This window comes from Colobus angolensis, unplaced genomic scaffold, assembly GCF_000951035.1.
Source record: "Colobus angolensis palliatus isolate OR3802 unplaced genomic scaffold, Cang.pa_1.0 Scaffold49, whole genome shotgun sequence".
In the NCBI taxonomy this organism is placed as follows: Eukaryota; Metazoa; Chordata; class Mammalia; order Primates; family Cercopithecidae; genus Colobus; species Colobus angolensis.
In genome coordinates, this window is record NW_012118376.1 from 6468976 (window position 1) to 6489641 (window position 20666).

Consider the following 20666-nt stretch of genomic DNA (forward strand, 5'->3'; position numbering starts at 1 on the left):
AAAAAAAAAAAAAAAATTAATAGCATAGTGAAAAGAATTGGAGTTTTACAACCAAACAGACCTGAATTTAATTCCTGATTTTGAAAAGACTTTTTCTGAGCTTCAGTTTCCGCACTATAAAATGAAAATAATAACACTACCTTTGCAGGATTATTCAAAGGATTTGGAATAATGTACAAAAAATTACTAACATATGTTGATTATTTAATAATTGAGAGCTATAATTTATTATTACTATTTTATTGTTATTATATTACCTCTGTCAAGCAGTACAAGCACCCAGTTCAATCTTCCATATTTATGTAAGGATAGTTCCTCTTGTCAGCCAGCATCTTAGCTGAACGGAAAGAAATTCACATTCCCATTAGCTTTTTATTAACTCCTCTCAAACATAGGAGGTCTCAGCCCCCCTGACAAAGACTTCCTCCTTGGCCAAACATTAGTTGGGATCCTCTGAGCCATCTTCTCCACTAGGCCTTAACCTTGGCCTCTCACCCTTGACATTTGTCTACTGAGCCTAGTTTTAGCAAAGAATTCCCTTAAGCCAGTTTATTGAGAATCCACCTACCCTTGATGTCTAATCATTTTCCTCTGAGTAATTTTCCATCTTCTGACCTTTCACTCTGACTCATTGGCTATAATTTCCCAGCTGGCTTTGCTATATTGAGAGTTGAGCTCAATCTTTCTTCTCTATTTCAATAGTCTTTAATGAAGTCTTTCTTATTGTTTTCACAAATGTAATATGGTTTAGATGTTTGTCCCATCTAAATCTCATGTAGAAATGTGATCCCCAGTGTTGGAAGTGGGGCATAGTGGGAGGTATTGCATCATGGGGCCAGATCCCTCATGGATGGCTTGGCACCATCCCCTTGGTGATGAGTGAGTTCTCACTCAGTTCACAAGAGATCTGGTTGTTTAAAAGAGTTTGGGACCTACCCTTTCTCCTCTGGTTCTCTCTCTCACCATGTGACACCGCCTGCTTCCCCTTCACTTTCCGCCATGATTGGAAGCTTCTGAGACTCTGACCAGAAGCAGATGCTAGCATTATGCTTCATGTACAGCCTGCAGAACTGTGAGGCAATAAACCTCTTTCTTTACAAATTACCCAGCCTCAGGTATTTCCTTGTAGCAAAGCAAGAACCCACCAATACAAAGTGTCTGAATAATATTTCTTTAATATCCCTCATTTCTCTCTGACTGGATGGTGCTACTACTGCCCATAAAGACATCAAATGGAACTTGGCCTCCCATAGAGTTAGGATGTGTAATTGGGGAAGACCAGTTGATTCCCCTGAAGCCAGGCTACCACTAATCCATATGCCACACTGGACAAATACCCATCCTCTGAAATGCAGCAATAGAGCCAGCTCCACCTGAGGTCCTGAAAGACATGTAGAGGGCTCCATTCCAGGCTAACTCAGGCCTCCTCTACATGCCTACCACCAGTCTCCCTGGAAACTGCGTGGCTGCTCCTTGGCACCCCAAGCCAATCATCTTGGCTCTCCTTGTAGGCCCTCCCTTGCCCTCAGGGTGCACCACATTGCTGACTTCTCTCCATTCACACTTCTGATGAAAACTCACCCATCTTGTTTTCCCAGTGCCTCAGAGCCTTGCTGAGTGACTCACTAACAAAGCTGACATCTCTGTTGTCATGTGTGAATGGCTGATACTAATTCCAGATTCTCCCTCTCATATTCACACTTGTAGTATATCTGGAGCTTTTACTGATTCCAAATGTTAGGGCCCGCTCATCCAGTTCTGTTTGCTGGTGGAAAACAATGAGGTGGAGCGCTTGTTAAATATAGATTATCATGTTAAATACAGATTACCAGGCATCTCCCCTGGATAGTCCAAATTTGGGTTGGGGCTCAGAAATTTAAGTGTTTTTTTTCAGACGAACTCTCACTGTCACCCAGAATGGAGTGCAGCGGCACAATCTCAGCTCACTGCAACCTCCACCTCCCGAGTTCAAGTGATTCTCCTGCCTCAGCCTCCCTAGTAGCTGGGATTACAAATGCCCACCACCACACCTGGCTAATTTTTGTATTTTTAGTAGAGATGGGGTTTCACCATGTTGGTCAGGCTGGTCTCAAACTCCTGACCTCAGGTGATCTGCCACTTCGGCCTCCCAAAGTGCTGAGATTACAGGCGTGAGCCACTATGCCTGGCCTATTCCAAGGGATTTTTATCTTCAGGAAAGATTAGGAAACACTGACATTCTGCTGTAATCCTGGTCATTTTACAGAAGAGGAAATGGAAGCCTGAAGAATAGCAATAGCTTCCCCAAGGCTGCCCAGCTCCTCCTTGGCAGATCCAAGTCCAGCCTGAGGTTTGCTGACCCCCAGGGCAATGACTGCCCTTCATCATTTAACATCTGTTGGGGAAGGGGGAGGCTTTGATGCTGGACCGTTTTTTTTTTTTTTTTTTTGAGATGGAATCTCACTCTTGTTGCCCAGGCTGGAGTGCAATGGTGCGATCTCGGCTCACTGCAACCTCTGCTTCCCAGGTTCAAATGATTCTCCTGCCTCAGCCTCCCAAGTAGCTGGGATTACAGGCATATGCCACCACACCTAATTTTGTATTTTCAGTAGAGATGGGGCTTCATCATGTTGACCAGACTGATCTCGAACTCCCTACCTTAGGTGATCTGCCCTCCTCGGCCTCCCAAAGTACTGGGATTACAGGCATGAACCACTGCACCTGGCCAGCAATGCTGGGCCTTTAATCACTGTGTTGGAGGTAGGTGGGGAGAACTCTACACCAGTGGTCATGCCTCTTATAATGCCTTGCAGCCGTGACTGTGGTCTAGCCTTGCTCCCATTTTGAAATAGGAAATTAGTAGGCCGGTGGGAAGTAGTGAGTGCTGCTTCCCTGTGCTTTTCCTGGGGATCTGTGCTCTGGACTTTGGATCAGGAGAGCCAGCTCCAATCTCCAGTGGCCTTGAATGAGTCACTTTATCCATCTGGGCCCCAGTTCCTTCATGTGTAGATTATGGTAATTGGACTAGATTAGGGTTCCAAAACATTTCCCAAGATGGACACCCCCCTGAGGTGCCCAGGAGCTGAGTGTGGAGTCAGAGTTACAGAAGAATAAGGGCTGATATGCTGAAGAGGAGAGAGGAGCAAAAGAAGCCTGAGCAGCTCTGGACATGAGACGTCCTAGACTGGGAGGAGATGAGGCAGGGTCCTCTGCTGTCTGTTCCTCAAACCCAAGTGATGGATGGATCCCTTCATATTCTTGAAAAGTGATTGCAGGCTCCAGCTCTCACCATGTTGCTATCATTTTCATTTCTATAATAATGTTATTTCAATACCTACAAATATAAAACAGTGTATGAGCTCCATGATTGTAGATTATTGTCTCAGTCCATTTGGGCTACTGTAATAAAATACTACAGATTGGGTAATGTGTAAGTAATAGTAATTTATTTCTCACAGTTCTGGAGGCTGGAAGTCCAAGGTCAGGGCCCCAGCAGCCTCGGTCTCTGGTGAGGGCTGCTCTGTGCTTCCAACATTGTGCCTTCTTGGTGCATCCTCAGAAGTGGAAGAGTGGAAGAGCGAGGCCGCTCGCTGCAGCCTTTTGTAAGGACGTTAATCCTGTTCACAAGGCTGGAGCCCTCATCAACCCTCATGACCTAAGCACTACCAGAGGCTCCACCTTCTAAACCATCATCTTAGTGATTAGATTTTAGCATATGAATTTCATAGGGGCGTATACATCCAAAACATAGCAATTACTGTATAAAGAAAAAAATTGAAACCAAATACCATGTGACTAATAAAATTCAAATTTTCAGTGTTCAATTAATGTGATGGACATGTTTTGTAGAAACTAAATTGCTACTTTGGGGGCTAATGATAGAAAAATATTAGGTCAAGTCTGATCTTCATTTAGTCTGTTTCTCTATTGTGAGTTTCAAAACATAACTTATAAGAATGCCTGTTTCCACGCACAACAGAAGTTCTAATACATTCCAGCCTTTGGTTATAACTTAGGAGAAAGAAACCTTTCACTTAACCAACACTGTTAGTGAGCAGTACAGGTGTCACTCGGCAACTCTGTGGAGTCGCCTCTTTATTTAAAGATATTCATCTGTGTTACAGATAATTATCACAGTGAAGTCAACAATTTTAATTCTTACAGAGAATTTGCAGATTCTTGACATACTGTCCAAGAACTCTGAGAAATGTTGAGTTTCACAGGATAAACTAAATTTGCTTTTTAAGGAGATTTGGGTTCCAGTCAAGCCCTGTCACTAACTAGCTATTGAAGTCTGGGCAAGTGTTCACATCTTTGGACATCTGTTTTCTCATCTATAAAATGATCCTACGAATTCCATTTACCTCACAGCCTCTCTGAAAGTAAACAAGAGAGTCTGAAGGTACTTAAACAATTCTCACAGTGCTTACAAATGGAACACACAATCATAATGGCAGGGGTAAGTGGCTGGAGATTTATCTCCAAGTGCCTTAAAATGTCCTGGTCAACCATCCCTGAGTAGCATGGGACAGGCATGAGTATCTTCTGGCCCTTCCAGACCTTGGGTCCATGATGCTCCCAGCAAGCAACAAGGGTGGTGGTTATTGGCCCGTGTGCTGAAGACCGCAAACTGAATCAGGGCCAATTCATTGTTCTCTGCTGCCCTCTTGAGTATAGAAATTGGCCTTGCATCAGATGAGGTCTCAGCAGCAAGTTAGGAGAGACAGTGCAAGCCGTCTGGGCACCTCAGCTCAATTTCCTGACAACCCTTGCTCTGTGTGCCTGTGCGTGTGTGTGTGTGCGCACGCGTATGTGCATGTATCAGCCTCCGCCAAAAGACAGGTGAGTGAGGATTTGCACTTCAAGTATTCCCCATTTCTTACCCCCAGTCCCTCCTCAGGATCCCACTGTCCCAACCTCATCCTTCAGGCTTTGTGTAAGCTCCTCATCATTTAGAAGGAACTGTCTATACAAGTCCTCCCCCTCCTCTCTTGGTTGTTAATGGCTTATATAAGACAGATTTGGGGACACAGAGACCCTATAACGTTTTGTCATGTCTGCTGACCTGCAGTGGAATGACTTGCAATTATATAATAAGCACTGGAGTAATAAATACATGTGCTATGGTTTGAACGTATCCCCTACATTTCATGTGTTGGAAACATATTGTGATGCAGCAAGAAGGCACTCACCAGATGCTGACAACTTGGTGTTGGACTTCCCAGCCTCCAGAACGATGAGAAATAAATTTCCTTTTTAAAAATAAATTACCCAGTCTGTGGTATTCTGTTATAGCAGTGGAAAATGGACTAGACAACATGCTTTGTTCTACCTTTATGTTAATGTCACAGGTCTATTTTAATGTCTAATCCTATTTTTAGACCTAATTTCATTTTAATTATTAATGTTTGCATTAGATTGTTGGATACCCTTGAGGGCTATGATGCTAAATAAGCAATGACTTCTTAAAAGTAGCTTTCTGGGCCGGGTGCCGTGGCTCACGCCTGTAATCCTACCACTTTGGGAGGCCGAGGCGGGTCACGAGGTCAGGAGATCGAGACCATCCTGGCTAACACGGTGAAACCTTGTCGCTACTAAAAATACAAAAAATTAGCTGGGCATGGTGGCACATGCCTATAGTCCCAGCTACTCAGGAGGCTGAGGCAGGAGAAGGGCTTGAACTAGGGAGGTGGAGGTTGCAGTGAGCCAAGATTCCACCACTGCACTACAGCCTGGACGACAGAGCAAGACTCCGTCTCAAAAACATAAAACAAAATAAAAGTAGCTTTCTTTCTTTTTTGTCTCTCACAGCTTCATTATCCTTTAGATGAGAGAATTAATTTCCAAATGGATCACACAATGTGGGCAAGACGATCTAGTAGGATTAGAGGAGAAAATATTATTATCTTTATTTTTACATTGTATATTTAATCTCATCCTTCTTAAATTTAAATTTTGAGTTAAATATTGTAAAACATTTTTAATACAGTACAGGTTTATACAGGTTTATAGTCTATAAATAAATAATGAGGGAATGTTAATTTTATGTAATTTTTTTTTTTTTTTTTTTTGAGACAGAGTATTGCTGTCACCAAGGCTGGAAGTGCAGTGGTGCAATCTCAGCTCACTGCAACCTCCCCCTCCCGGGTTCAAGCAACTCTCCTGCCTCAGCCTCCCCAGTAGCTGGGATTACAGGTGCATGCCACCATGCCCAGCTAATTTTTGTAATTTTAGTAGAGACGGAGTTTCATCATGTTGGCCAGACTGGTCTCAAACTCCTGACTTCAACTGAGCCACCTGCCTCAGCCTCCCAAAGTGCTGGGATTATAGACGTGAGATATTGTGCCAGGCCAGAATGCTAATTTTATTTTATTTAGTTATTTTGTTACTGAAGGGATATAGAATCATAAAAGTTTGGAGACCTTTATTCTAAAAAAGTAACTGTCATCCTGCCTGTATTTCAGAATCACTAAGAGAGATTTTTAAATAAATTACATTATGCCTCATCCCATCCCAGACTCAGTGAACCCAGCCTTCAGGAGTGAGGTATTGAATATGTGTATTTTCAACAAGCACTTTCTGATGATTCTGACACAAACCTCCTTGCTAAAAACCACATTGTTATCTAGAACTAAGTAAGTTCACCAAGGGCAAAGTAGATATCTTTCTTGTTCACCTTTGTATCTATATATATAGCATAGTGCTTAACACAGAGTAAATGTTCCATAAATGTTAGCTGGAGGAATGAATGATGAACAAATGAGCCACAACCCAGAGATAGCCTCTGACTCGCCTAGTCTTTGTTTTCATAATTACTGTTTTCATATAATTGTTTTACACATTCAAGAACCTTTTATATATAAAATTGGGTACCTTATTTTGATTGCTTTTAGTAAACAGTTGTTTAATATGCATTTTAGCATTATTTAGCATTTAGCATTTCCTATTATCAATGATACTATTTTTAAAAATATTGGCTGGGCCCAGTGGCTCACTCCTGTAATCCTAGCACTTTGGGAGGCCAAGTGGGAGAATCATTTGGGCCCCGGAGTTGGAGGCTGTAGTGAGCTGTAATCGCACCACTGCACTGAATTCAGCCTGGGGAACAGAGCAGGACTCTATCTCAACAACAAAAAAGTCTTTATGTCTAAAGCTTTCTTGTGCATATCCAATTGTATGCTTAGAATAGAGCCTCAGAAGTAGGATTTTTGGGCCAGGCATGGCGGCTCATGCCTGTAATCCCAGCACTTTGGGAGACCAAGGTGGTTGAATCACCTGAGGTCAGGAGTTCGAGACCAGCCTGGGCAACATGGTGAAACTCCGTCTCTACTAAAAGTACAAAATTAGCCAGGTGTGGTGGCGGGCGCCTGTAATCCCAGCTACTCAGTAGGCTGAAGCAGGAGAATCACTTGAACCAGGAGGCAGAGGTTGTAGTGAGCCGAAATCGTGCCCCTGCACTCCAACCTGGGCAACAGGAGTGAAACTCTGTCATGAAAAAAAAAAAAAAAAGGAAAAAAGGACCCAGTGCGGTGGCTCATGCCTGTAATCCCAGCACTTTTGGAGGCCAAGGCCGGCGGATCACGAGGTCAGACCATCCTGGCTAACACGGTGAAACTCCGTCTCTACTAAAAATACAAAAAAATTAGCCAGGGATGGTGGTGGGTGCCGGTAGTCCCAGCTACTCAGGAAGCTGAAGCAGGAGAATGGCGTGAACCTGGGAGGCAGAGCTTGCAGTGAGCTGAAATCGCGCCATTGCACTCTAGCCTGGACAACAGAGTGAGACTCTGTCTCAAAAAAAAAAAAAAAAAAGACAGGTTTTCTAAGTCAAAGAGTAAAAACTTTTATTGTCTTTTTCCCCTATGGCAATTTTTTTCTTTTCTTTTCTTTTCTTTTTTTTTTTTTTTTTGAGATAGGGTCTTACTCTGTTACCCAGGCTGGAGTGCAGTGGTGTAATCATGGTTCACTGAAGCCTTGACCTCCCAGTTTCAAGTAATAAACACCCACCTCAACCTCCCGAGTAGCTAAGACCAGAGGTACACACTAGCACGACTGGCCAGTTAAAAAAAACAAAACAAAACAAAACAAAAACAAACAAACAAAACTTTTTGTAGAGACGGGGTCTCACTATGTTACCCAGGCTGACCTCAAAGTCCTGGGTTCAAGTATCCTCCCACCTTGGCCTCCCAAAGTGCTGTGATTACAGGCAAGAGCCACTGTGACCAGCCAAGAGAGTAAGAACATTTTAAAGGCTGTAGGTATTGTGGGAAGAATAAATTAACATTGAACACAGATCTGGTTCAAGGAGCAAGGCCTTGCTTGCAGGGTCCTTGCGGTTTGGCAGAGTGAGGATCTTCCGCAGGGCTTTTTGGTGTGGCAAATAGACTCGGAGTGTCTGATTGCCATCTTGTCCCTGTTTCTACCACTGACAGGCTGTGACACTTAGATTCTTCAAGCCTAAGTTTCTTCACCAAGAATATGAATATTCATAGCTATGTGACAGGGCTGCTAATTCTGAAGCACTATCCCAATGGTGGAGCTAAAAGCATTAATGTGTATATTTGACATAGTTCCAAAGGGACAAAAGATTAGAGTCTAGAAGTGGCTCTTATGAAAATACACCACTCCATCTCCCTTCTGTTGAAATATACTGTTTACCCAAAAGGGGGTTTCAGTGCTAGTTCCTCAGGTGGAGGCCCAAGAGATCCAACAACTCCAGACTCAGCCCCTGAGGAAGGTTCAGAGCTGTTCAGCAACTCTGGCCAATGGGTCGGTCACTTTGGAAATATCAAAGGTGGGTATCGTTGTTTGCAAAAGGTAGTGCTGCTATAACTGACAAAAATAATCATGAGGCTGGGTGCAGTGGCTCATGCCGGTAATTCCAACACTGAGAGGCTAAAGTGAGAGGATTGCTTGAGGCCAGGGGTTCAAAAGCAGCCTGGCAACATAATGAGGTCCTGTCTCTATTTTAAAATATAAATAAAATAAAATAAAATAAAATAACAAGTGGTCTGAGCACTCCTTCTCTTCATGGTGTGCCAAAAAAACTGGTCAGGCAAGTTCTTGCTCATGGTGCCAAGCCACTCTAAATAAAACAGAAGCAGCTCCCGCTTCCTTGTTTACTCCAGAAACTACCAAGCAGATGGCAAATGTTTGACTGTCCTTTGGCATGTCTAATTGGATCCCAAAACCATGGTCCGCATTTCATCTTTGCTTTTTTGTTGTTGTTGTTTGTTTTGTTTTGTTTCGTTTTGTTTTGTTTGAGACAGGGTCTTACTGTCGCCCGGGGTGGAGTGTGGTGGCGCGATCTCAGCTCACTACAACCTCTGCCTCCCGCGTTCAAGCAGTCCTCCTGCCTCAGCCTCCCAAGCAGCTGGGATTGCAGGCATATGCCACCATGTCCAGCTAATTTTTATATTTTTAGTAGAGATGGGGTTTCACCATGTTGGCCAAGCTGGTCTCGAACTCCTGACCTCAAAGTGATCTGCCTGCCTCAGACTCCCAAAGTGCTGGGTTTACAGGTGTGAGTCACCACACCTGGCCTGGTTTTGTTTATGAGCCTGGGTCTCATTCTGTTGCCAAGTTGGAGTGCAGTGGCTCTATCATGGCTCACTGTAGCCTCAACCCCTTGGGCTCAAGTGATCCTCCCACTTCAATCTCCTCAGTAGGCTGGGACTACAGGTGTGCAGCACCACACCCAGCTAATTTATTTTTGGTTTTTAACTTTTGGTAGAGATGGGGTCTCACTGTGTCGCCCAGACTGGCATCTTTGGTATAGGGCTGTGTTCTCAAATTTGTGTGTGTTTAAGGATGACTCAAGGTACTCAGAAGATGTGCATATTCCTGGTCCGACCCCTAGAGAGTCTGATTCTGTAGTCTGGGGTGGGGCCCAGGAAACATTGGCATAGTAGAAGCAGCCCTACCCAGATAGGAACCAGAAGACTGGGCTCCATTTATATCAGCAAAAACCTGAGAAGTCACTTCACCTCATTGGTACCTCTTTCTTCATGGTAAAGCTTCATTTTTACAATGAGGGGAGCAATACTCATTATAAGGCTGGTTACCAGAAGATCCAATTAGAAACCGTAGACAGGAAAAGCACCACTATCACTCAAAGCACACACTCAAGGTCTAATAATTTTGGCTTCTGCCTTTCACAATGAGAAACCCTGGGCAACACCTGGGTAGGTAACACTGTATGCCCACTGTGAGCCTCTGTCCTGTGGTGGAGACTCTCTTTTGTGCTTGTGTGTTTTGCGGTAACAGATCACAGCTGGCCTCCCACCAGGCTATGTCTTCTGATTTCCTGCATGGCAGTCCTTGCGCTGGGCATGATCACCACTGTGATTGGTCTTGGGATCACCTTTGGAATACCTGTAAAACCTGCAAGTATGTGTCACCTCTGGGGGACCAATCTGTCAATAATTCACTCAACCAACAAAAGTATATTTATACTCCATATATTTCCAAAATGGGTGAGTCTACTAATAATGTTTGGCATGTGGTAGGTGCCAGCCACTGCTCTGTTCATTTCACACATCTTGTCTTTATTTTATTCTTAACAAACCTGCAGGGTGCTATTACCATTATGACTGAGAGTCGGGTGGGGGGAGGCAACTTGCCCCAGAGCATATCGCAAATACATTAATAAGCCAGGTTTCTGATCCAGGTCAGCCTGACTCTGAAGTCGGGATACAGTTTCCACCTTCCAGGAGTTTCCGCTGTGATTAGGAAACTGGTGAAACAGTGGTGGACGATACAGAACAGCATACGACCAGGAATTAGATTGAGTGAGATGATACATTTTCTAGTAATTTGAGAGAAATCAGCTAGAACTGATGCTGAAGGGACAAGGTCATGAAAGTGAGAACTGGAGCCACACATTGTGGGGGGTTTCAGATTTAGATTGAGGTTTGGGAAGAAGTTTGCCAGAGATGGAAACTGTGTACCCTCTGGTAGGACACAAAGGATTAGGACTTCGCCCTTCACCAAACTTGAAGTATGTGAGGAAGAGAGGTGAAAAATAACACTGAGTACTTAAGGGGTGCGGGCGAGTGAAAAATAAGGGAGGTATTGCAATATCTCCCTTATAAGGGAGGTAATGCAATCCAGTAGCACTGAATTGCGTTACACACACGCATCCGCACATTCACACGACACTTCCTCTTGCCACACTCTGGCAGATGCTCTCCCCTCTGCCATGATGCCCTTCTTCCATTGCTTATATGGCTGGCTCATAGAGGGTTTAAGACTAATCTCAGGTGTCCCCAGACTGAGCGAGGTGTGCCACCTCTGTGCTTTCACAAACCCTGCATAAACCTTAACCCAGCTCCTGGCCACACGGTGCAGTAATTTTCTGTTCTGTAATGCATCTCGAAGACAAGCAATATCCTTCTAATCCCAGCCCTGCTACATGCTTATTGGACAAATGCCTTCAGTAATGCATCTTGATTATAGAACTGAACCTTGATGCTGCCAGAAGTAGGGCCATGGAAGTCTTTTGAGATGATAAACGCAAGCAATGTTTGTGTGGTTTCAATGAAGGAAATGGAGTGTAGAGAAAGTGATAGATTTGAAATATGGGAAACTGACTCATCAAATTGCCATGAAAACAGACAAACAAAAAAACCTAAGGCTTAGGGTGTTGATCTCCTGATGAGACCAGTTTTGGACTCACGATCCTAGCCAGATTTGGGAGTTAGTAGGATTCTACACAATGGGACATTAAGGGTAAGATCTGGATTCTCATTTTACCTTTTGAACACTCATTCAGAAAAGCATTTATTGAGCACATATTATGTGCCAATAATAGTGCTCTGCTCAGGTCTCCTTCAAGAGCATCTGCATCAGGAAGCTCCATTAACTGACAGCACCAGCCACCACCTGTCTGGACCCACCACCACATTCATGCCAAGGCTACTCTTCCCCACGCGGTCCCTAGGCAATGACCGAGCACTGTGGGGTTGCTAGTGCTACCCATCCCTCAAGACATGGGACCCTGCTAATGGGTGACTTTACCTCAAAGACTCCACCTTGGCCTGTCTGAAACTTTCTTAGAACTGGCTGCAGGGCAGGCACAGTGGCTTACGCCTGTAATCCCATCACTTTGGGAAGCTGAGGCAGCAGGATCACTTGAGGTCAGGAGTTCGAGACCAGCCTGGCCAACATGGTTAAATGCCGTCTCTACTAAAAATACAAAAATTAGTCCTGTGTGGTGGCAGGCACCTGTAATCCCAGCTACTCGGGAGGCTGAGGCAGGAGAATTGCTAGACACCAGGAGGTGGAGGTGGTAGTGAGTAGAGATTTCGTCACTGTCCTCCAGCCTGGGCGAGAGAGCGAGACTCTGCCTCAAAAAAAAAAAAAAAAAAAAAGAACTGGCTGCAGTCTAAGGCTTCCTACACAGACCTTCATTAACCCCCTCCTTTCATAGGCATTAGAACTGCATCAGGATAGGTCCCATTACCTACCTTTGCTTCCTTCCCAAACTATAATCCTCCAAGTTAGATTCACTTCTAATCTAGTTTGGTGTTAATTTCTCAGAGGACGAAAAATGACATAGGTTCTTGCAGATTATCAGAGCATAACAGTTCTTGTCCCTAAAACCACAATGCCAGGCACCTCTTAGATTAAGGGATATAAACTGGTGTTATCTGCCTCTTGTCAACATAGTCCCAACTATAAAATATTTAAGATGTAAAATGCACCTTTACCAAGCCCTCACCCCCTCTAAATCAGGTACCTAAAGTATTTCCAGCCTGTTTATCACTCTACACACCCATCTGGAATTTTCTGGGTATACATTATTTAGGTGTAAATGTGTCTGAGATACAAATGTTACCAATGAGCTATTTACATCTTAACTTCTACCATCTAATTTTTATGCACTTGAAATTTTTAAAAATACCTTTTACATTATTTTGACTACCTCCCATTCGTTTTTCGATAGGGTAGACTAATTACATTTAAACAATAAGATCAATTTAACTCATAGTATCCTCATGAAGTCAGCATAGAGAGTTATCCTTGCTCTCATTTCTAGCTAAGAAAATAATGGAGGGGGCTACGTAACCATCCCATGGTAAAGCTCAAGCCGGAGCCTAGGCCTATGGACCCTCTCCCAGGCACTTTCCAGTACTTCTCCAGCAGTAGTGAGTATAGGCTTGTTTGCCCACATACAGTAGTATTACAAAAAAGAATGAGGGAGAATAAGAAAGAAAAGAGGGAGGAGAAATAATGGGGAAAAGGACAATGGTTACAGCTAAAACTTCGGTCAAAAAAAGAATGATGGTAAGAAGCAGAAGGGGGAAGAGAGGCATGTTGTTATTAAAGCTGATGTTCATGATCATGAATGCATGTGTCAACATTTAATACTTGTCTTATAAATCTTCCAGATTTAGGCCGGGCACGATGGCTCATGCCTGTAATCCCAGCACTTTGGGAGGCTGAGGTGGGTGGATCACTTGAGGTTAGGGGTTCAAACCAGCCTGGCCAACATGGTGAACCCCATCTCTACTAAAAATACACAAATTAGCCAGGTGTGGTGGCAGGTGCCTGTAATCCCAGCTACTAGGGAGGCCGAAGCAGGAGAATCACTTGAACCCAGGAGGCAGAGGTTGCAGTGAGCTGACATGGTGCCACTGTATGCCAGCCTGGATGACAGTGCAAAACTCCATCTCTAAATAAATAAATAAATAAATACCTTCCAGATTTACCACCTTGACAATGTAAGACAGCTTCACAGCAACTGGGCTTCTTATGAGAGGACCTCAGCACTTGCTTGCCACTCTCCCAGCTGTGTAATGGCAAACTGGACTGCAGTCAAGGGGAAGACGAATCTGCTACCTACTGTGGTAAGGTGGACAAGTAATTAAAATTTAAAAACAGTCACCAGCAACTAATAACTAAACTTCAGAATTATATGAAAACATTATTGTACATGAATGCTATTAGAATTAATGCCTTTGTCTAATACAGGTCAAATGCCCAACAGAGTATCTCCCACAAAACTTAATATTCAAGTGTCCCAGAAGATTTGGACATATATGGACAAGGTGTGTGACACAAGAAATGACTGTGGTGATTGCTCAGATGAATCAGGTAAAAATGAAAATATGTCATTAATTTTTTAATGGCTTCTTGGAGTAGCTACCCTCATACTTCAATTACATAAATTAACTCATGCTTACAAGCCTTCCTTAAGGATACATCCATGATTTTAAGATTCTATCATTTCCAGTAGTTTGTGCATATTTAAACTAGATAAATTCTCTAGCTAAGAATACAACCAGTTCTGTAAGAATTACCAAAGGAAATAATCTTGATAGCTCTTATCTGCTATCAAATTCCTTCTATATTTCTTTACAAATGTTGGTGAAGATCAAACAAAATTCTGTTGAGTGCTTTGGCTCTCAAAAAATTTTTTAACTTGGCCATTTCCTTGCTTTTCCTCCCTCACTTTCCTCCTCCTCTCCTCCCCTCATTCTGTTCCCTACAGTAGTTTAATACTTGGCAGACACCTGATCACCCCACAATCTCATAAAACTATGGCAGAGGTGCAATTCCAATACCTCGTGGCCCCAATTAGTATCTGAAAGCCCTATCAGAAATACATTAAATAGACAATTTCCTGCCTTTTGTCTGGTCATTGTGGAGGGTAGAAATAGAAATGCTAGGAATTACAGATAACCCTTTCTTCTTGCTAGCTGCCAATTAGCAGTGATTCTTTTCCCTGCTGACTGAACATACAAACTCAAAGGGACCCTTTCTTATTATGTAATATGTCAGTATGTTTATTTTTAGGCTAATGGTGAGGGGTAGTACTTGTCTTGGCTTTTCAAAGTACAAATTCTTTCACCCAAACATGTAGAATCTTTAATAAACATCTGCAATTTCCCTGCTGGGCAGTTTTCACTAATATTTTTAAGATCCAGGGGGCAATTTCTTTTCCAATAATATCTTTTTCAGTTCACCTTGACATTTTAACAGTTACGGTTTTAAAAATAAATAAAATTGTCTAGTTTTACAGTGCCCAAAGTGTTCAGGCTGGAGATGTGATACTGTTTTCTTTGCTGACTGTGCCTGCATTCCCAGAACTCGCTGCAAAAATGGCATTCAAGACTGTGCTGATTGCAGCGATGAAAACTTACGTAAATAAAGACTTTTCTAATCACTTTTTTGGAAAAGCTGAAAACTGTTATTAGTTGCCTTAATACTTCTCTCAAAAAAAGGTATATGTGTATTATATAACATATATATTATATATAATACACATACACTCATATATATCTTACTGGGATGGCAGAGGGAGGGAAGAGCTACTGAAGAACATGAATCTAGCATTAATGGAGAAAAAGAATGATTAGTAGAAATCAGACCAAAATCTTTCAGCTCATTTCTGTTTCCAAATTTTAGAATGTAGCTTTCTGTTCTGTGAACCATAGGGTTATGGGAATGAAACGAATGTATTTTAGTTGAATTATTTCAACAAATAAAGGGTATTAATCCTAAAAGCTCTCAGATTAAAACAGATGTCTACTTCAGTTTCCAGCTGAAAACGAGTTTGTTCCGGTCTGCCCCTCTAGTCTGCCAGGGTCTAAAATTCTTTGCAGCAGGTAGTGAACTTGAAAGAGCAGACTTGGATTTGAATCTCATCCTAACACCTGGGGGGCTGTGTGACCTGAGGTAAGTAATTTCACCTCTTAAAGATAATTTTCTTACCTGTACAATGAGGCTCTTTCTTGGGGTTATAAGCAAAGAAGACACAAAACAAGTGGTAGAGTGCTTTTTATATGTAACAGCAGCTAAAGGGACTGTAGACAATTAAACAAAAATTGCAAGGATATGGTAGATTGCATTATTATCCAAAAATATCTGCTACCCTGGAGGGTTATACTTCCTCAGTCCCACAGCCACTACTATGTATGTGACTTGCTTTGGCTAAGGAAGTTTATTAATGATATGCATCACTTCCCAGCATAACTTTGAAAGAGCCAGCTGATTGTTCTCCATCTTTTCCCTATCATGAAACTGGCAATGTCCCAGTTAGATGTTTCTGAGTAAAGCAGAGCCCAACCATGGGCAAACCACAAACTTCAAATGTGACAAACCTTTGTAGCAACTAGACTTTTGGTCCTTTCTAACTGTAACATAACCCCACCTATTTTGATGTTGAAGAGACTACAAGAAAAACTTGTCAAATTAATCCATAGCCACCAACACACACCCTTATTTACACAATAAGCTGAAGAAATAATTTTAGATTGTTGGAAAGAAGTTGCTGAGTGCAGGCACAACAGGCTTAACCTTAGACAACATCTGTCCAATAAGCAAGATCTGCTGGGACAGGCCTCACCTGGAAATCAACTACATTTCTGTTTAGTCCCTTTCTGCTACACCTAGATCAAACCGGAAAGATATTCAGACAGTGGCATTCTCCACAAGCTTGTCAGTCAGTCAGTCACCCCCAATACTTCCTGAGCTGAGAATGTTTCCAATCATGCTACTCAAAGCAGGGCCAGTAGGCCAGTAGCATTAGCATCATCTGGGAACTTGTCAGAAACATAAATCCTCAGGCCCCATGCCACTGCCCTCCAGCTTAGCCATTCCACTTGCTTTGGTTATGTTTGTAACAGCTTTAAGGGCCAGCAAGCACATGACCCACCATCTTCTCTGCCAGGAAGCTGAATGTCCCAGACAGGTGCTAGCATCAGTGTGGGACCTAGCGTGACTATATAAGCACAGCCCAACCTGACCCACAAGAGTCTGCAAATGCGCATTTAGTTTTTATAATTTTGTTGCAGTTGAGACTTCAGGATTCTCACTGTAGCAGTGTACTTCAACAAAACTGATAAACATCCTGAGGAAAATACAATGTAGCAAAACTGATAAACATCCTGAGGAAAATACAATGTAAATATGTGCAAATACTATTTATTCGAAACTTTGTTTTCCCTACAGTTAATAGTGGCTTTTAGATACAGCTGTATAGTACTTTCAAAAGGTACTTGCAAATTGCTATGAAGATTTAAAATAAATTATCATTACAAGTAGAAACTAAGACTATTTTCTTCCTCAAATGGCCTTGGTTCAGATTACACAATTGTTTGAATTGTAATTTGTAAGAATGTTTAAAGTAACCCGATGAGGGATTTCTGGGACCATGAAACTGTTTGGTAACCTGATTATGGTGGCAGACATTACAAATTCTTTTAACTGTATATGCTCAATTTTACTGTACATGTATTATTACATACAAACATAACCCTATTCATTAGTGTTGACACTTAAGGTAGACAGTGACCCAGGAGCCATTCCTATTCTAAACACTACCTTTTCCAAGTCACCTTATAAAATATCCTACAAAGAAGGGATCTGGAAATTACTTTTACTTTTTACAAGTTCTAAACCTCAGGTTACATCTACAAAAAGGAACTATTAGTTCTTCACAAATTGAGGAATAAAGGAGGTAACACCAAGGTAATTCAGAAAAGGCACTTAACATATGCCTACAATAGAGAATAGCATGGGGAAAAGTCTGTTTATCTACTCTATTCTCATATTTACACCCACCACATACCATGGAAGCACTAAGGACTGTTGGAGAGAAAAGTTTTCAAACATGAGAACTTTATACCACCTTTGTTACACTACACTGTGATTTTAAATCTTTAATCAAATCCCAAAGGTTATCAGCCATATTACATACCATGATTAGCTTTCTATAAGCAATTTTGCTTTACTGTGTACAGATCAGTGTCAATAAAAAAAAAAAAAAAACTGTATACTAGGCAAAGAACTTTATTAACCTTTGTTTCAAACTTGATTCCCAGGCTTGAACTTCGGCTTAATTAGCTGCAAAGAATGAATTGTGTATAAGCAAAAACTGAAAAGAGCTGCAGTGTCCAAGGGGCTTGGGCTTAAAAATATTAGAGATCTAGATTTTATCAGATCCATAAACAAAAATTTCTTAAAAAGCAGTCATAATATAAAATAGCAGCTCCCAGTAACTTCTTCAAGTTTTATCTTCAGAAGTTGACTCAATTCAGTTTGCCTCATTCTTGGAAGCCTCATCAAAATTCTCCACAAGATCTAGGAAAAGGAAAAGAGTAGAAATTCTTAAAAAAGCCAAATCTACAAATCATCATCAATCTTGAAAGGGGATGAGGGAAAGACATTCATTTGTCAGTGATAATAAATACTGTGTCATAGCCCCAAGAACAAGAATGGAGGAGAGGGGAAAAAAAAAAAAGCTCCCCACCCCCTACCACCCCATCCCATCTCATAGACTGGTCAACATAATATGGGGAAGCAGAACCAAAGAATACAATGACACAGAATGTTAAAATTTTCCTGGATTCCTAAGGATACCTGTCTATGCAAAATGGGAATATTTGTGAGTCTAGTGATTCTCCTGCCCAATAAATATTTTAGAAGAAAGTAAATTTATCCAATAACAAGAGACAAAAATGTCCATGATTCCCAAAGGAGTTATGCTGCTACAGATTTTAGAATGTTTTTTTATATATATATCCCAAGATACCTGAACTACTCCACAACTTCTTGTAAAATCATGAATTTCAAAGTAGGGAGCAAGGGTCATTAGTGCTCTGCAGATAATAGTTATATTTAGAGTACTATATATATATTTATTTATTCAATATTTAAGATCAGATACCTACACATCCTTGGGATCCCACACAGAAACAAGCCAAGTCAAGTCTATAAACATAATTCTCAATTACCTAATATTGCATTATTTTTCTCATTCTAAGTAAGGTCTATGTCCATCTTAACTTACCACCCCTCTTCCCTGGGTAGTTTATCCTACAAAGATTTCTTATTCTCCCTTGCTAAGATTCCCTAGGTTAACCTCAAGTAAACGTTCCTACCTGGAACTTCATCATCATCATCCTCTCCAGTAGCAAGTGGTGCTTTTCCATCCACAGCTATGAAAGGAAAATGTAAACATTATTTGTCTAGGTTTTTAATAAATAACCACCCAAAAAAACAAAAAAACAAAAAAAAAACCACATGAAATGCCAAGCGTTGTTACAATTTATTTCCGTGATAAGGGACATTTGGGATTTTATCTACGATACTATCAATAACATGATATTCTAATGTCTACAAATGGGTTAAAATACTAGGAACAGCCAACAAACAAAATTCCATACCCATCCTTTCAATCCCTCTGGGCCACCATAGGCCCTGAGGTAGTATAAAGGTAGTAGGGAGCTCTTAGAGTGCAGGTAAAACCCACATACCAAATCATGGTAAGATTTATTTTGGGAGACAAATGAAGATGCCATTTTCTCAACTACTTTGTGTGTGGCATAAGGGTGATGCTCAATAACCACTTACTGAAATGAAAACATTAAAGTAAAAAAATTAAGAGTCTGTGAGTGGTAAGCATCCACTCTACTCTATCACACAAGAATATGAACGTACACAGGAGAGTTATGTACTAGCCCCATACAAGCATCAGTGGGATACTTCAAAAGCCTACTTCAGCTCTGAAAGCCCTGACAGTTTAGAACCTGCAACTCAACGTGACAATGAAAATGAAAACTGAGGCAGGCTGAGTCAATACCTAGAAAAACATAGGTAAACTAAAGAGCCATATATAAGCCTCTGACTTGCTCCTGCATTCCCATTCTTCAAAATTTTAAGAAGGTAGAAAACAGCGTAACACTGCCACATACTCAGATGTATATTCAGCTACACTATTTTCTGCCCTGAATAAAATCCCTATCACACTGTAATTAAAAATGCCAGAATATTGGCAGGCCATTTTTTTTTTTTTTTTTTTTTTTTGAGACGGAGTCTCGCTCTGCCGCCCAGGCTGGAGTGCAGTGGCCAGATCTCAGCTCACTGCAAGCTCTGCCTCCCGGGTTTACGCCATTCTCCTGCCTCAGCCTCCCGAGTAGCTGGGACTACAGGTGCCCGCCACCTCGCCTGGCTAGTTTTTTGTATTTTTTAGTAGAGACGGGGTTTCACCGTGCTAGCCAGGATGGTCTCGATCTCCTGACCTTGTGATCCGCCCGTCTCGGCCTCCCAAAGTGCTGGGATTACAGGCTTGAGCCACCGCGCCCGGCCGGCAGGCCATTTTTAAAAGATTACTGGTAATATCAACTACATAGATGAAACTGAAGTAATTTCATAATTTACACTAATTTTTTCAATTCCAAACTTACAAGTAGTTATTGGCAAAGCACCAAATTAACATTTTCATCATTTCTAGTTAAGTATCTGATCCAAATCAAGTAAGTAGAAAACATTCCACAAAATCAAGTGTAACGATCATAGCATGCTACATCAATTACTGCAAACTTGAGCAAGGGCACTTGCTTAAAATCAGTTACAAATCTGTTATTTTTAAAGCTTGCATTTCTAAACTTAAAAATACTTATATCCATTCTGAGCCCTAAGATCAGAAATCAGCTGCTAAATGAGTAATTCCCTGGCAAAACCATTACTAGCAAACTCACATTGTTTGGGCAGAGCTTCGGCCAGTCTCCTTAAACTAGTCAGACTATCTGCGCCAAGCTGGTTTAAGATGCTGGGTAGCATTTCTGTCAGCTGCTTCGTCTCAGCATGGCCTGTAATGGTGAAAGTGTTCGCTGCCAGAGATGCCTGAACTTTAGGGTTGTTAAAGTGGATCACTGTTCCTTGGTTTGTAAACATATTCACCT

General features: G+C 41.8%; 1 protein-coding gene across 5 annotated transcripts in view; it reads right to left on the reverse strand.

Annotated features, from left to right (window-relative positions):
• Window positions 1–17627: 17627 nt before the first annotated feature.
• Window positions 17628–20666, reverse strand: part of BTF3 (basic transcription factor 3) — a 7672-nt gene continuing 4633 nt past the window's right edge. For 3 of the 5 annotated variants that reach the window (XM_011959267.1, XM_011959270.1, XM_011959271.1), the window contains 3 exons: window positions 20463–20664; window positions 18864–18920; window positions 17630–18063 (listed from right to left, as the gene is read on the reverse strand). In XM_011959267.1, coding sequence (XP_011814657.1) covers window positions 18017–18063; window positions 18864–18920; window positions 20463–20664 — 306 coding nt within the window. In that variant the 3' untranslated portion in view covers window positions 17630–18016. Of the gene's footprint in view, window positions 18064–18514; window positions 18520–18863; window positions 18921–20462; window positions 20665–20666 lie in introns of all 5 variants that reach the window. The other 2 variants (XM_011959268.1, XM_011959269.1) reach the window with 2 other exon arrangements.